At 38.9% G+C, this 15,730-nt stretch overlaps 1 protein-coding gene across 1 annotated transcript in view; it reads left to right on the plus strand.

Moving 5' to 3' along the window:
• Window positions 1-15,730, plus strand: part of akap6 (A kinase (PRKA) anchor protein 6) — a 375,831-nt gene that overhangs the window by 267,080 nt on the left and 93,021 nt on the right. Inside the window, exon 9 of the mRNA XM_060828958.1 lies at window positions 213-333. Within this exon, the coding sequence (XP_060684941.1) occupies window positions 213-333 (121 nt within the window). The remainder of the gene's footprint in view (window positions 1-212; window positions 334-15,730) is intronic.

Consider the following 15,730-nt stretch of genomic DNA (forward strand, 5'->3'; position numbering starts at 1 on the left):
ATGCTTGTTTTGGTCTCCCTGATACATTATTACTTTATTTTATTTCTCATACTGTGCTATCTACCTGCATTGGAGTTTAATGAAATCTTGCTGGCTAGCTTCAAGTTTTAATTTTCTCTATAACAAGCAATTAAATTTTCCAGTCAACATTGATTCAGGAATATATATTTTATTTATGTAATACATAATGCATTTTTAATTCTTCTTTCCAGCCTTCTGGACTTTGAATCGGAGTACCAGGAGCTCTGGGATTGGCTGATTGACATGGAATCCATAGTGATAGACAGCCATGACCTGATGATGTCAGAAGAGCAGCAGCAGCATCTTTACAAGGTTAGAGCCTATGTTACTGTCTTTACGTGGATATGGAAAATCTGATTAGCCTGACAAGTCTTTCTCTCAGAGGACATCTTGGCGTTCATTGTATATATCATGGTGCCTATTAGAATTCCCTTCCCTGTCCCCAAATTCATTTCCATCTCCTGCTTGCCAGCAAAGAGTGCAGACATCATAATTGCCAAACTGTTCCCTTTATCACATTCTATTAGGTTTAATTTTATAAAGGAATGAAGAATTCTTCCCATAGATGAGTAGAAATAAAAGAGACAGGATTAATAAATAGACTGAAACAAAATGAATAGTCAATGAAAATGGGGGCTCTACTTTCCAGTCTGTGCTTCGATTTGAGGTTTCAAATGATTAGTCTGTCCTTCAGAAACTCCACGAGCAGAATTTTCCAGGAGTCTGTTTTATCACTACACTGATACTAGTTGGTTTTCAATGAATTTTTATTAATCACAGACAAAACAGCCTTTATTGCTTTGTTATTTTGCACACAATTAAAACAATATATTAGACTCTAATATTGTCTTGAATTCCTTCAAATAATAAATGGGAAATATATATTTTCGCATTTTTTGTTACATAGCCTATTAAGTACTCTATTTTGTGTGATATTACTTTACCCTTTTATTGACACAAAATCTCAAAGCTTATACTGTCGACATGATAGCATTTTACAGAAGAGGGTAATGTGTTAGAGCATTTCAGGGGTTATTTTCAGCAGAAACTCCAAAGCAGTAAATCTGCCTCGTTTAGGCTATTTTTTATTGTTGTAATTCTGACAGTTGTCATCCCTGAATTGCTTTGAACATATGGCACATTTCGAAGAGCAGATTGTGAATCGTAAAGGAAAAAAAATTAATAACCACCATCAGAATTGACAACAGGATAATGACAAGAAACAACCACCCTCTGGCTCTATTAGTAATTTTTCATTTTTACACATGGAATGGAAATTCAAGGTCAAACAGAAGCCGATCTCTTATCTTAGTGGCTTCATCACAAGTTACTATCATCTTTAAGAGTAGCACCAGGAGAAATGTCTTAAGGTCTGCGCATTATCAGTTCCAGTAAGGGAAGCATCTGGGAGCATTGTCTTTCTCATTGCCAGAAGGAGGTGAATGCCACTAATGTGTGGCTGTTGTACAATGTGATAGATAAAGAGTAATCAGATTTTGTATTTTTGAGAAACCACGAGGAAAAAAAAACATTACTTGTAGAAACAGCACTTGGATAGAACCAAAGGTAGCTGTGAGAGAAAATCACACAGACATGCTCCCCCAGAGATATAACTATATACATGAAAAGAGAATTTTTAAGCAGAGCAGCAAGCACAAAGGGGGTTTGTGTATTCTTTGATTTTCATTTGAATGCACCACATTTGGGGTCTTTCCTTTACCTGGATGAAACTGGTTTGCTGTTAATTGGCAGTGGGCAGAGAGGCAAATACAGACTACTGAAAGAAGTAATTTCTTTGGACTTCAGAGCATCCTTTAGCATAGAGGGCTTGCCCAGAAGGGAATCAATTTTCTGTTATCTGCTCATAGGCTTGTTCCTCACTTTCACTGAAACTTATCCATCCAGTCTCTCTTGTTTAGATCTTGTTTATGTTAATTACAGTTATAAAAGGATTTATTCCCTTTTTTTTAAGAATGTAAGCAAATTTATTCCACCAGTAATGTATGCTCTAGATGAAGATTTTGGTAAGGCAAGTTAAAGTTTTTGACATACTGCAGTGAATTTTCTTTAGACATTCTCTTAACGGACTACAGGCAAAATAAGAAAGATTACATTTAGTTTTAAGTTCAATTTTATATTTTGTACATGAATGCATGCTCAACAAAGTTGTGCTTCAAGAGCAGGTTGTCCAGCAACCATCTTGTTCACCCTTGGATTGTATTGTGTGATTTAAATCATGATTCTACAGGTGCAATTCATTGGAACGCTTGCACTTGACTTGGCAATAACATCTTGATATTGAATTTTTCTACTGAATTAAGTAAACTTGGGCCTTAAGAGATTATCACAGAACTTAAATAATGCTATCACTTTGTATCAAGAATTCTCTATAGGCCTTTCACCAGGCTCAGAAGTTAAAAACTCCTGTCATCTTCTCATGGCTACATTCCTATCTGTACAAATCCATGAAGGTCAACATTTTAACTGAAAATACATCATAGGAATACTGTTGGAGGATAAGCAGGAGAATCCCTTGACAAAGTTTCAATCTCGATTTTACCTCCCTCAAGGATATGTCATTCTGATGTCACCTCATATCTATGTGTACAGTGTTTATTTGTTTATCAAAATAATACAATATGATTGGTTGGTGAGAGGTATTGTCATTTAACATCTTCTGAGGCTGTCATTTCAATTGCAGCTGAAGCAACATCCATGTTCATAATAAAATAATGCAGTAACAGATGGATTTCTTCATGAATGTATTTATTAAAAAGAAACAAAAGTTCTTTTCTTTTATTGAAAAAGATCCTAAAGCTATTCACTTATAAGCAAACCTTTGAATTAATTTTGTATAGTTAGTTAGTTAAGCACTGTGAGCCCTTTAAAGATGGACATGAATAGATTTTTGTCAATAAATAAATATATATATATTTCAAATGCATTGAATTTTCTTGGTGCACAAGTTGTTCTCCTATAACACGCATTTTGTCAATGTAATTTGGCTGTAACATGATTGGTGAATTGGGGAACAATTTTTTAAAAATGCGAAGTCCCATTAGCTATTACATGATTCCATTCCTGGTTACCTTAAGTCCACTCGAGTTATTTACTTGAGGTCAAGCAAAAGAGGTTGGATGACGGGGTAAATTTTTTGTGAACTTATTGTTGATGATTTTGAGGACGTTTTGAGAAATTATTGCTGGAGAAAAGCTTTGGATTTCAAGATTCTCCTCATTCTGGACAATGCACCAAGCCATCCTCCCACTGTTGGTGAGCTTTCTGAAAATATCAAAGTGATCCTTCTACCTCCAAACACAACCTCCCTCATTTAACCCATGGACTAGGGTGCAAAACAGCTTTTAAATGCACACATTCAGGAAGCTGATTGCAGCTACTGAGAGGGATAATGAGGACAGTGCTCTTAAGTTTAGAAGAGCTTGAACATTAAAAACGCTTTTGAAATCATTATGGAGGCCAGGGGTGATGTCAATAAGGACTGCTTGCATGCAGTTGGGCAGAAGCTTCTTCCAGATCTTCTTCATGATTTTAAAGGTGTTGAACCATCGAAGGAGTTTCTAGCAATAAAGAACATTGTGTCGCTCTTGCAAAGCAAGTTGGATTTGAAGATTACAGAAATGTGGCTCGGGGATGGACAGGACTGGTAGTTTCAGAATACAAATGCTACAGGAAGGACAGAATGAATGGCAAGAGAGAAGGGGAGTGACATTTTTGATAAGGGATAGCATTACAGATGTGCTGAGGGAGGACTTTCTGGAAATATATCCGGTGAAGTTATTTGGGAGGAATCGAGAAATAAGAAAGGGATGATCACCTTACTGGGATGGTATTATAAACCTCCTAATAGTCAGCGGGAAATTAAGAACCAAATAATGTAAGGAGATTTCAGTTCTCTGTAAGCATAATAGGATGATTATGGTAGGGGATTTTAACTTTCCAAATGTAGACTGGGACTGCAATATTGTTAAGGGTTTAGATGGAACGGAATTTGTATGTGGATGTATCTACTAGAGAAGGTACAAAGTTTGACCTATTCTTGGGAAATAAGGCAGGGCAGGTGACTGAGGTGTCAGTGGGGAGCACTTTGGGGCCAGCGACCATAATTCTATTAGTTTTAAAATAGTGATGGAAAAGAATAGACCAGATCTCAAAGTTGATGTTCTAAATTGGAGGAAGGCTAATTTTGATGGCATTACACAAGAACTTTCAAAAGCTGACTGGGGGCAGATGCTCCCAGATTAAGGGATGACTGGAAATGGGAAGACTTCAGAAATGACATAACGAGAGTACAGAGACCGTATATCCCTGTCAGGGTGAAAGAAAAGGCTGGTAGGTGTAGGGAATGCTGGACAACTTGAGAAATTGATGTTTTGGTTCAGAAAACGAAGGAAGCATATGTCAGGTATAGACAGGATTGATCAAGTGAATTCATGGAAGAGTATAAAGGCAGCAGGAGTATACTCAAGAGAGAAATCAGGAGGGCAAAAAGAGGACAAGAGACAACTTTGGCAAATAGAGTTAAGGAGAATCCAAAGAGTTTTTACAAATACATTAAGGACAAAAGAGTAGCTAGGGAGAGAATAGAGCCCCTTAAAGATCAGCGAGGCAGCCTTTGTGTGGAGCCACAGGAAAAAGGGAAGATACTAAACAAGTATTTTGCATCAGTGTTTACTGTGGAGAAGGACATGGAAGATATAGAATGTAGGGAAATACATGGTGACATCTTGAAAAATGTCCATATTAGAGAGGCGGAAGTGCTAGAGCTGGGGAAGTGATTGCTAGGCCCCTTGTTGCGATATTTGTATCATCGATAGTCACAGGTGAGATGCCGGAAGGCTGGAGGTTGACTATCGTGGTGCCACTATTTGAGAAAGGTGGTAAGGACAAGCCAGGGAACTACAGACCGGTGAGCTTGACATTGGTGGTGGGCATGTTGTTGGAGGGAATCCTGAGGGAGAGGATGTACATGTATTTGGAAAGGCAAGGACTGATTAGGGATAGTCAACATGGTTTTGTGCATCGGAAATCATGTCTGTCAAACTTGAGATTTTTGAAGAAGTAACAAAGAGGATTGATGAGGGCAGAGCAGTAGACATGATCTATGTGGACTTCAGTAAGGCATTTGATAAGGTTCCCCATGGGAGACTGGTTAGCAAAGTTAGATCTCACGGAATACAGGAAGAATTAGCCATTTGGATATAGAACTGGCTCAAAGGTAGAAGAAAGAGGGTGGTGCTGGAGGGTTGTTTTGCAGATTAAAGGTCTGTGACCAGTGGAGTGCCATAAGGATTGGTGCTGGGTCCACTACTTTTCACCATTTATATAAATGTTTTGAATGTGAGCATAAGAGGTACAGTTAATAAGTTTTGAAAAATGTGGTGCTGGTTCTTCAGGAAGGGCTTATGCCTGAAACGTTGATTCTCCTGCTCCTCGGATGCTGCCTGGTCTGCTGTGTTTTTCCAGCACCACATTTTTCAACTCTGGTATTCCAGCATCTACAGTCTTCATTTTCTCCTAGTTAATAAGCTTGCAGTTGACACCAAAATTGGAGGTGTAGTGGATAGTGAAGAAGGTTACCTGAGATTACACCAGGATCTTGATCAGATGGGCCAATTGACTGAGCAGTGGCAGGTGGAGTTTAATTTAGATAAATGTGAGTTGCTACCTTTTGGGAAAGCAAACCTCGGCAGGACTTATACACTTAATGGTAAAGTCCTAGGAATATTTCTGAACAAAGAGACCTTGGAATGCAGATTCATAGCTCCTTGAAAGTAGAGTCGCAGTTAGTTAAGATAGTGAAGAAGGCGTTTGGTATGCTTTCCTTTACTGGTCAGAATATTGAGTATAGGAGTTGGGAGGTCATGTTCCGGCTGTAAACGACAATGGTTAGGCCACTTTTGGAACAGTGTGTGCAATTCTGGTTTCCTTTCTATTGGAAGGATGTTGTGAAATGTGAGAGGGTTCAGAAAAGATTTATAAGGATGTTACCAGGATTGGAGGATTTGAGTTATAGGGAGAGGTTGATTAAGCTGGAGCTGTTTTCCCTGGAGTATCGGAGGCTGAGAGATGACATTATAGAAGTTTATAAAATCATGAGGGGTATGGATAGGATAAACAGACCAAGTCTTTTCCCTGGGGTGGGGAGTCCAGAACGAGAGGGCATAGGTTTAGGGTGAGAGAGGAAAGATATAAAAGAGACCCCTGGGCAACATTTTCTTGCAAAGGGTGATATGTGTATGGAATGAGCTGCCAGAGGAAGTGGTGCAGGCAAGTACAATTGCAATATTTAAAAGACATCTGGATGGTTATATGAATAGGAAGGGTTTGGAGGGATATGGGCCGGGTGCTGGCAGGTGGGATTAGATTAGGTTGGGACGAGATGGACGGAAGGGTCTGTTTCTGTGCTGTACATCTCTAAGACTCTTTGACTCTAAGTGGAGACTGATCTACAACAACGTGCTGCGGTGGGGGTGGGGGAGTGGAGGGGAGGGGGAGAGCTGAAGCTCGTGATGAAGATGATGAAGTTCAGGATGCAGCACCACAAGAACTTTCCACTTCTCTTTTGTCTTCTATCCCGAGGGAAGTTGAGAAGCAACTGCAGCTCTAAGACAACAATGACTACAATGCAGAATGCAGCTGGACATCAATTTATGGCATAAGGTCTAATCTTCTTCAGGAAAGAAGAAAGATGGCAAAGCAACAAGAACAAGATGCCTTTTTTAAGCCAACCTTCAAGAGACTGTCTTAGGGCAATGAACCACAACCATCCATGTCTGGAATAATATTTTCTTTCTTCATAACCCTGCACCCAGAACTGCAGTTGAAAGCAATGCTGATGCTGATCATGGCCCTCAGCCCTTGTCTTAATACAGTACTGTAACTCAGAAACCCCTAAAAGTGTTAAATTTATTATATTATTTCATTAAAATATATGATTTTAACATTTACCTAGACAGTGCTATTGTTTGTGTTAGGTTAACTACATTTTGTTTTGATTTTTACTGATATTTTTGGTTGTTCGCCCCAACCCTGATTTTTCCATCATCTCCGTTATATCTATTACACGATTTTCTGTGACACAAGGTCACACGAGAATGCAAATACCATGTTATAGCAGAACAGACGGTACATAAATTGCTCTTTTATCTTACTTGATGCACAATCATATGATAATTTCATTTTTACAAAGTAACCTACTCACAACATTAAATAGAATATTTTTTGTTTAGAAAAGCATCATGTGTCAGCACAGACTTTGTGGGCGAAAAGGCCTGTTCCTATGTGTACTATTCTTTGTTCTTGAAATATTGTAATCTTAATGGCATTGTGTCACTACTCTTGTCTGAGATGTAAATTGTCATAAATTTTAGGCTGACGTCAACTCAAGATCGTAAATTTCTGTCATGGCTGTTTACATAACTGAATAGACCAATTCGTGACCCATATGGGGCAGGTAGTTGGATCTAGCATGTGGGTTTTGCTTTCTCTTCATTTCTGCTCTCACTCCAAATTGTCATAAAGACAATATGGCTCAAAGCATGATGCAAGTTTATGGACAAGTTGCTGCCATTTTGAATGATTGGTAGCACACTCCTCTATCATTAATTTCATTGTTGCTTCAGAGTGTGTTGAAGCATTTTCTTTGTCCTTAGTGGCAACTGCCCTTCTTAAACCATCGTCAGCTCGAGACTAAAACGAAACTGACCATCATAAATATACATGATCTACTGTTTGTAGATGACTGCAGTGTATTTGCCCATGCTGAACCAGATTTACTCTGGATTTCTTCAGTTCCTCTTGCAACAAGCTCAGCCTGTTTTCGAATGTTGCCAAAACAAAACTCGTATGTCAACCAGTACCCTGATCAGCAAAATATCACACTTCTCAGATATATTGAAGGAGAGTGTCTGGAATTGGAGGAACAATTCATATACTTTGGCAGCCATGTCTCTCAAAAGCCCACAATTATCACTGTCAATTCCAAACTCCTTTGTTCATATTGAATACCAGGCCTAATCTCCATTTATCGGTTTCTGTGAAACATATCCATTCTCACCAAATTTGTTTTATAGTACAGAATTGTTTGCCCTAAGTTTACTATCACCTTTGATGTGTCAGACAAAGACAAGTTTGAAATTTCATTTTATTAAGTTTGGTGCCTCCGTTAGTAATCCCTCTGGCATCAAGGTTTCAAGCCTTCATTTATTTTGATTTTATTTTTGTCCGTGCTGTTATGGACTGGATTTTATTTTGGCAAGGTGTTGGTCAGCCTTTATTATACTACCTCACCAGATTTTAGATGACAGTCTTTAAAGAGCACCCAGTTCCCTTCAGATGTATTTGAATAGCTTTGGTTTAGATATTAGTTGTAATGATTTATTCCCTGTATGTGTTTAATGTTTCTGTCATCTGATTCTGCAGTTTCAGCACTTTATTTAGTTCAGATTCTGACTGTTTGTTTCTCCCATAGTTGAAACCACATTATTGTCAATTGCTTGAGGTTACAGTCACAATAACTGTCTGATGCTGTGTAGCTCTATGAAGTCTGACTTCATTTCCTGCAGTTTGATTAGACAGCTGCAGCTACTTTATCTTTGAAGTTTTCTATTGTATTAAAGTACTCAATACTGTTACCACTCAGCTTTAAGTTCTCAAATATACTGTATTCTGAGCAGTCTCGATGTAAGAATGAATTTTGATTGCAAAATTTCACTAGCAGCGCACAGTTGAACTAGGAAAAGAGCTGGCTTAACACAAATAAAATATCGTACTCATTTTCCACATAAATAAAAGTATTTGTCAATAGTTTGCATTTCACTAAAGTTAGTATATTCCTTGGTAGAATTCTGCAGAAGGCTGTAAAATAATATTAAATAGTTTTTCAGACCTTGTAAAAAGTGTACTGCATAAATTCTTGTCTTGCTTAAGTGTCAAGAAAAAGAGTAATCAGATGGAAAGAGAATTTAAGGGTGCAGATGGAAAATCAAGTGCTCATATCTGTGCTAAAGATGTTATCTTTAACCATCCAGAGATATAGATACTCTAATCTAAGTATGCATTTGTATCCAGGTCTTGATGCTAATGAAGCATAATTATCTTGGACAGAAATTTTGGAAATGCACAACAGGTCAGGGATTTATCTGAGACATTAACATGCCTTACTCTTACAGCTGATGATTTAGCTGCTGTTGTTCTTAGATTTCATTACAGATTTCCATTTGCTTAGCTCCAGCTTGTTTGAAGTTTACTTGTTCTTTTGTTTTGATGTCAAAGTTATTCAGTTCTCACATGTAATAGCAGCCAATTTAGTCTACAGTACAGAATAGTGGAGTTGAATGTAACGAGTTTGGTTGGGGAAAATGTACATTAAATCTATTTTTGAATATAATCTATAACTGAAGCCCTGACCATTAGTTACTTCAACAATTTGTACAGTCCAGCATCCAAAGATTTTGGTAAAATATCTAATTATAATATCTTCCTCCTCTGAGAGGAATGCGGTAAGCCACTCTGTCCATGAGACCCTGGAGTAACACCTTGCCTGCAGTTGTCACTGCAAGACCACCATCTAATTGATAATGGCAGTTTACTCCTGAGAACTGTCAGATCAATCAGAGGGCTATCAGCACCACGGTGAAAACGTTAAGGTTGAACTTGAAGGTGAGGATATCTCAATAGTCAGGTGCCATAGAAGTGTAACGAGTTTGGTTGGGCCAAAGCATTTGTCAGGCATGCAGATGCATCTCAGAAATCAGGGCGTAGGGGTGCAGCAGCGATGGCATTGACATATTGGTGGCTATTGCTGCCAGGGGTCCTTCCACGAACCGTGGAAAGCTCATGAAGAATGGGTCTCCAAGGAACACCGTGGGAGGTGACTAGAGTTTATCTGCCAGCTTCTCCACACTGTGGCACACCTTCCCCAGTCACCTTAATTGGATAGTTGAACATTGCTAAGGCTCCCACCACTGGAAATATGCCATGGCAGGGTGAAGAAATTTTGCTCCCTGCCCATTGTCATCTTTCCTGGCTAGAACTGGGAAAATTCAGATCATTTGCATTAAATTTTATTGACTCAAAAACTGTGATCAATTTTCTGAAGCTAATTCCGTTTATTTTTCCTCTTGATTTCCATGCCTGTATTCTTGGCTTCCTAATTTTAAATTCCTTAATGGAGCATTGATCTTGAACCTGAGTTACCATCTTACACAGTGATCAATTCCTATTTGAGAACCGTGGCTGTGAGCATATTATTTTGTCCTGTCCCTCGCTGATAGCCACATAAAAACAATTCTTGAAGTATATTGCTGGATAAGAGGGTAAAGTTACCACAGTCCTACCAGACCAAGGGTGAGGTTGAAAAGGAGATTATTCATGGTAATCTCAGCCAGTGCAGGAATTGAACCCACACTATTGGCATCACTCTGCATTGCAAAGCTATCTGTCTAGCCTACTGAGCTAACTGGAAAATGAATACTGTAGCAGGCAATTTATCTTTTATGCTCTTATTTGCTAAACTCAGTTTGATAGCTATCACTCCAGTCTGTTTCCTGGCAAGCCTGGGTTCCCTTATGCCATATCTCTTTCAAATCTCTCAGTCAAGTACACCTACAAAACTTGGCGCACATTTCCCATTCATTTTGTATCTAACCAACAGGTGTGTTTTTGGCAAAAAAAAAGAGGAATTTCTTTTGATTTCTCCAATCAAATGATATAACAAGGGCTGCCAATTTTACCCCACTTGAAAACCTCAGCATGAATGTTAATGCATACTGAGATTTGAGAGTCCAATGTTTAGATGCATCACAACTGACTGAAGTTTGATTATATTTCTTGTATGTATGGCATTGGCTATGGTCAGCTATCTGGCGCTGCTGCTGCTTGTTCACATTAGAATGTTACTCCGCGCATGTTAATAGGAATCAAGACTTTATGTCATCTGTCTTGTTGCAAACAATCCTATAAAGCTTTTGAGTACGCAAGTTGGAAAAATTCTAAAATGTAAACTGGATATATTTTTGAATTTAGAATACTTATTACTTGGTTCAATGGCCAGATTGTCATGGTCACCCAGTGGCATGTTTGCAGGTGGGAGACCCTTTAATGTTCCCTGGGAGATTCCCCTGCGCTCACTCCAACTGAGGCCCTTAAGTGGTAAACTATTGGCCACTAATAGGCTGCTTCCTTCCCAGCCTTGATTTTTCTGTGGCATAAGTCCTGGGATTGGAGGGAAAGCCCAGTAGACCAGTCTGCTTGACCCTCATGTGGATAGGGCTGTGGTGCACTTTCCTGAATAGTCCCCTCTCAAGATTGGGAAAACTCATCCCAAGGTCTGGCCATACCCTTTACTTCCTCTCCTGTTTCTGTCACAGTGCTCTCACAACAAAACCTCCATCTTCAACTATATGTTTTAAGAATCTGGGAAATGCTTGCAGTTCCCAACAGTGGTCTCTGCTCTTGGTGACACAATTGGAACCACAGGGCTCCGTGCCATCAGACTAGCTAGCTGCTTCCTGGTGTAGGATTTATTTGTGTATGGAGAGCAGAAATTCTTCACAGCATTCAATGGCTGTTGGCCAGCTGATATCAGGCAGGTATATTTTCTGTTGCCTCTTCAGTTTGGCACGTCAGGAAAACCTTCCATCTGTAAAATTCTGTCCAATGTCTTATAATGTAGAGATATTAATTATTAAGTTTCAAAATAAATTTGTTTTTCCCTCTGTTCCTTATCATGTTGATTCTTCATAGGATAATAGTTTACCAGGACATCACACTCAAGATACCATTATAATGGCTTATTATCAAGATTGTGAGGGCTTTCTCCTCTAAAGCATCTTAGAACAATTTACTACATTAAAGATGCAATTTAAATGCAAATTGTTGTTTTCAATAATTTTTCATCTGCTGCAAGATCAGCATCAGAATTCAAGACATGACTACACCTTAGTCATTTTGCAGAGAGGCCAAAGTAAAGATAGGCCCCTTTGAGAATGAGGTTGGGAAAACGATAATGGGGAGCCAGGGAATGACAGAGGATTTGAATGAATACTTTTCAACAGTCTTCACAATAGAAGATGCTAATAGCATTCCAAAAATACAAAATAATCAAAAATGGGGAGAGGAAATAAGCAGCACTAGAGAAAGCATATGAGGTAAATTGATGGGGCTAAAGACCCTTAAGTTCCCTGACCTTGATGTGATACATCCCAGGATATTAAAGGAAGTAGCTACAGAGATAGTGGATTCATTGCTAATAATCTTAAAAGAATCCTTAGGTTTTGGAAAAATGCCATAGTATTGTAAAACTATCAATGTATCACATTTATTCAAAAAGGGAAGGAGACAAATAAATAACTAACACTATCGACAAATCAAGTTAACAACTGTTTTTGGGAAAATGTGGAGTCTGTTATAAAAGATGTAATAGCAAAGCATTTAGAAATATATAATACACTCAAATAGAGTCAGCATGGCTTCATGAAGGTGAAGTCATTCTTGACAAATATATTAAAATACTTTGAAAAGGTAACAAGCAGGATAGATGAAGGTTTAACAGAAAATGCTGAAGAAACTAATTAGGTTTAATAGTATCTGTAGAGAAGAAATGTCTTATTTTCTATAAGGCATTTGATCAGGTAATGTACATTAGGCTACCATGTTGTTGAGGGTAGCATATTACCCTGGATAGAGGGTAACCTTTAGAAGAGTTGGGAGAAATAGAGGCATTTTCAAGATGTCAATCCATCACTAATGGAGAGTCACAGTGATCAGTGCTGAGGCTGCAATTATTTAAAATATATATTAATGAATTGAATGAGAAAAGTTCATGTACTATAGCTAAGTTTGCGGATGACGCAAAATTAGAAAGGAATGCAAGAGGTAAGAATAAAATAAAGAGCCCACAGAGGAATTATAAATAGGTTAGTGGTGGCCAAAGACTTGGCAAATGGAATATAATGTGGAAAAATGTAAGATTATGAACTTTAGCAGGAAGAATAGAGGAGCTGAACATTATTTAAATGGAGAAACACTGCAGAAAGCTACATATAAAGGGATATGGGCAATTTATTGTGCATAAATTACAAAATGCTAACATTCAAGTTTAGCAGGTAATAGGGAAGGTGAACAGAATGTTAGCAATTATTTCAAAGGGAATGGCATATAAAGATGGGAAATCTTGCTAAAACTATACAAAACACTTGTCAGATCACATCTAGAATCATGTGATCCCCTTATCTGGTCCCCTTATCTTAAGAAAGATATTATAATGTTCTAAGGAAGGGTCACTTGACCCGAAACGTTACCTCTGATTTCTCTCCACAGATGCTGCCAGACCTGCTGAGCTTTTTCCAGAAATTTCTATTTTTATTAAAGATATTAGAGTGATTGGAACTATGGCCAGCTGGATCTCATTGGCAGGGAGATCCTTGATCAGGGTTGTTAATCTGGGCCCGTCAGGGAGCCCTGGCTGACAGATATAAACAGGAGATTCAGAAGGTTTCCTCAGTCCAGGCACTGGCTTTGAGCTGACTGCTCAGAGCCCATGCACTGTGCACATACAAATACAGTAAAGGGTGACTTGGTGACAGGATACCAGCCTTTGTGCAGTTATTTCTGATATAATGGAATTGGGGGCAGTTCAGAGAAGCATTTATCCCAGGTATGGAGCAAGTGTTTAAAGAAGAGACTTTGAGTAGGTTGGTTCTATAGTTTAGGAAAATGACAGATGACATTATTGAAACATATAAGATTCTTGGGGGACTTAACAGGCTAGATGTACAAATGTTGTTTTCCCTTGTGGGAGAGTCTAGGACCAGAGTACATAATCTCAGAATAATGGGTCGTCCATACAAAACAGAGACCAAAAGGTGAATCGGTAGAATTCTTTTCTCTATAGGGCTATAGAGGCTGAGTCATTTAATGTGTTCAAGATTCAGATGGAATTTTAATAAAAGGAATGAAGAGTAATTGGAAAAAGGCTGAAAAGTGGAGTTGAAGATGATTAAATCAGCTTTAGTAGTCTGAATGGCCTACTTCTGCTATGTCTTATGATCTTTTCTACTTCTTCAGTTTTGAAGCTGGGTAATGTGATAACCCAATGTTTAAAAGTCTCTGAGAAATACAAACGATTGCGTTCATATCAGAATGAGATAATTACAAGCTTAGCTGAAAATGTGTTGCTGGTTAAAGCATAGCAGGTTAGGCAGCATCCCAGGAACAGGAAATTCGACGTTTCGGGCCAGAGCCCTTCATCAGGAATGAGGTGGTTGGTGCGGCGGGAAAGGAAGAAGCGGAGGGCTTTGAGTCCTTCGTGATGGGGGATGGAGGTGTACAGGGACTGGATGTCCATCGTGAAGATAAGGCGTTGGGGACCGGGGAAACGAAAATCATGGAGGAGATGGAGGGCGTGGGTGGTGTCCCGAACGTAGGTGGGGAGTTCTTGGACTAAAGGGGACAGAACCGTGTCGAGGTACGCAGAGATGAGTTCGGTGGGGCAGGAGCAGGCAGAGACAATGGGTCGGCCGGGGCAGTCAGGTTTGTGGATTTTGGGCAGGAGGTAGAAACGGGCGGTGCGGGGTTGTGGGACTATGAGGTTGGAGGCGGTGGATGGGAGATCCCCTGAGGTGATGAGGTTATGGATGGTCTGGGAGATGATGGTTTTGTGGCGGGAGGTGGGGTCATGGTTAAGGGGGCAATAGGAGGAGGCGTCCGCGAGCTGGCGTTTGGCCTCAGTGGTATAAAGGTCGGTGCGCCAAACTACTACCGCGCCTCATTCCTGATGAAGGGCTCTGGCCCGAAACGTCGAATTTCCTGTTCCTGGGATGCTGCTTAACCTGCTGTGCTTTAACCAGCAACACATTTTCAGCTCTGATCTCCAGCATCTGCAGACCTCACTTTTTACTCTAATTACAAGCTTAGCATTGTTCTTTTGATGCAGAAACAAAATATATTTTTAATTGTTAAGTTCTGGAGCAAATTTTCAATTTTTTTTAATCTTCCAATCACCTTGCCTTTAGCTTTTCACAGTCAAATCTAGAGCTAAAGTTTAGAGTATCTCATCTCTCAAACTTAATGTAGTTATTCATTGAAGGCTGATTTTATGAAATTCTGGTATGATAGCTGTGATCAATTATTTGATGCTAATTATATTTTGTTCAAACCAATATGTTGCTTCAGCAAATCAGTTTGATACTATTTCTGTTCATTCACTACCCTTCTGGAGTTGTGACGGTGCCTGCATAATGGTATTTTTCTGAATTTGCTGCACTGATTTTGAAGTTTTGTATCGGTGTGTAATCTGCAATAGCATTTCAAAGCAGAACAAATGTTTTCAATGGAAAGAGAAGAAAGACGACTACTGTATCTTTTTAGAAATCAGGCACTGAATTACAAAGCAGTAACTGGGTTATCCAACTGTGGAGCAATCTTCCAAAGTACAAATTGCATAAGAAATTACATCTATTTCATTAAAATGAGTTCGAATAAACAGGCTTTACCGGATCATAAGAGTGAAACTAGTTCCATCTAATATTGATTTCATGGACAGTAACTTCAAGCAATATTTGATAACACTTTTTCCAGTTAAAACAATTTTTTTTACTGGATTGTATTTGTGCAGCTCTATTTAGCTAATGGATATAATGGATATAAAGAAGACACTGGAGTGGAGTTTCTGAACAGCATGCTATAT

Source organism: Hemiscyllium ocellatum, chromosome 8, assembly GCF_020745735.1.
Source record: "Hemiscyllium ocellatum isolate sHemOce1 chromosome 8, sHemOce1.pat.X.cur, whole genome shotgun sequence".
In the NCBI taxonomy this organism is placed as follows: Eukaryota; Metazoa; Chordata; class Chondrichthyes; order Orectolobiformes; family Hemiscylliidae; genus Hemiscyllium; species Hemiscyllium ocellatum.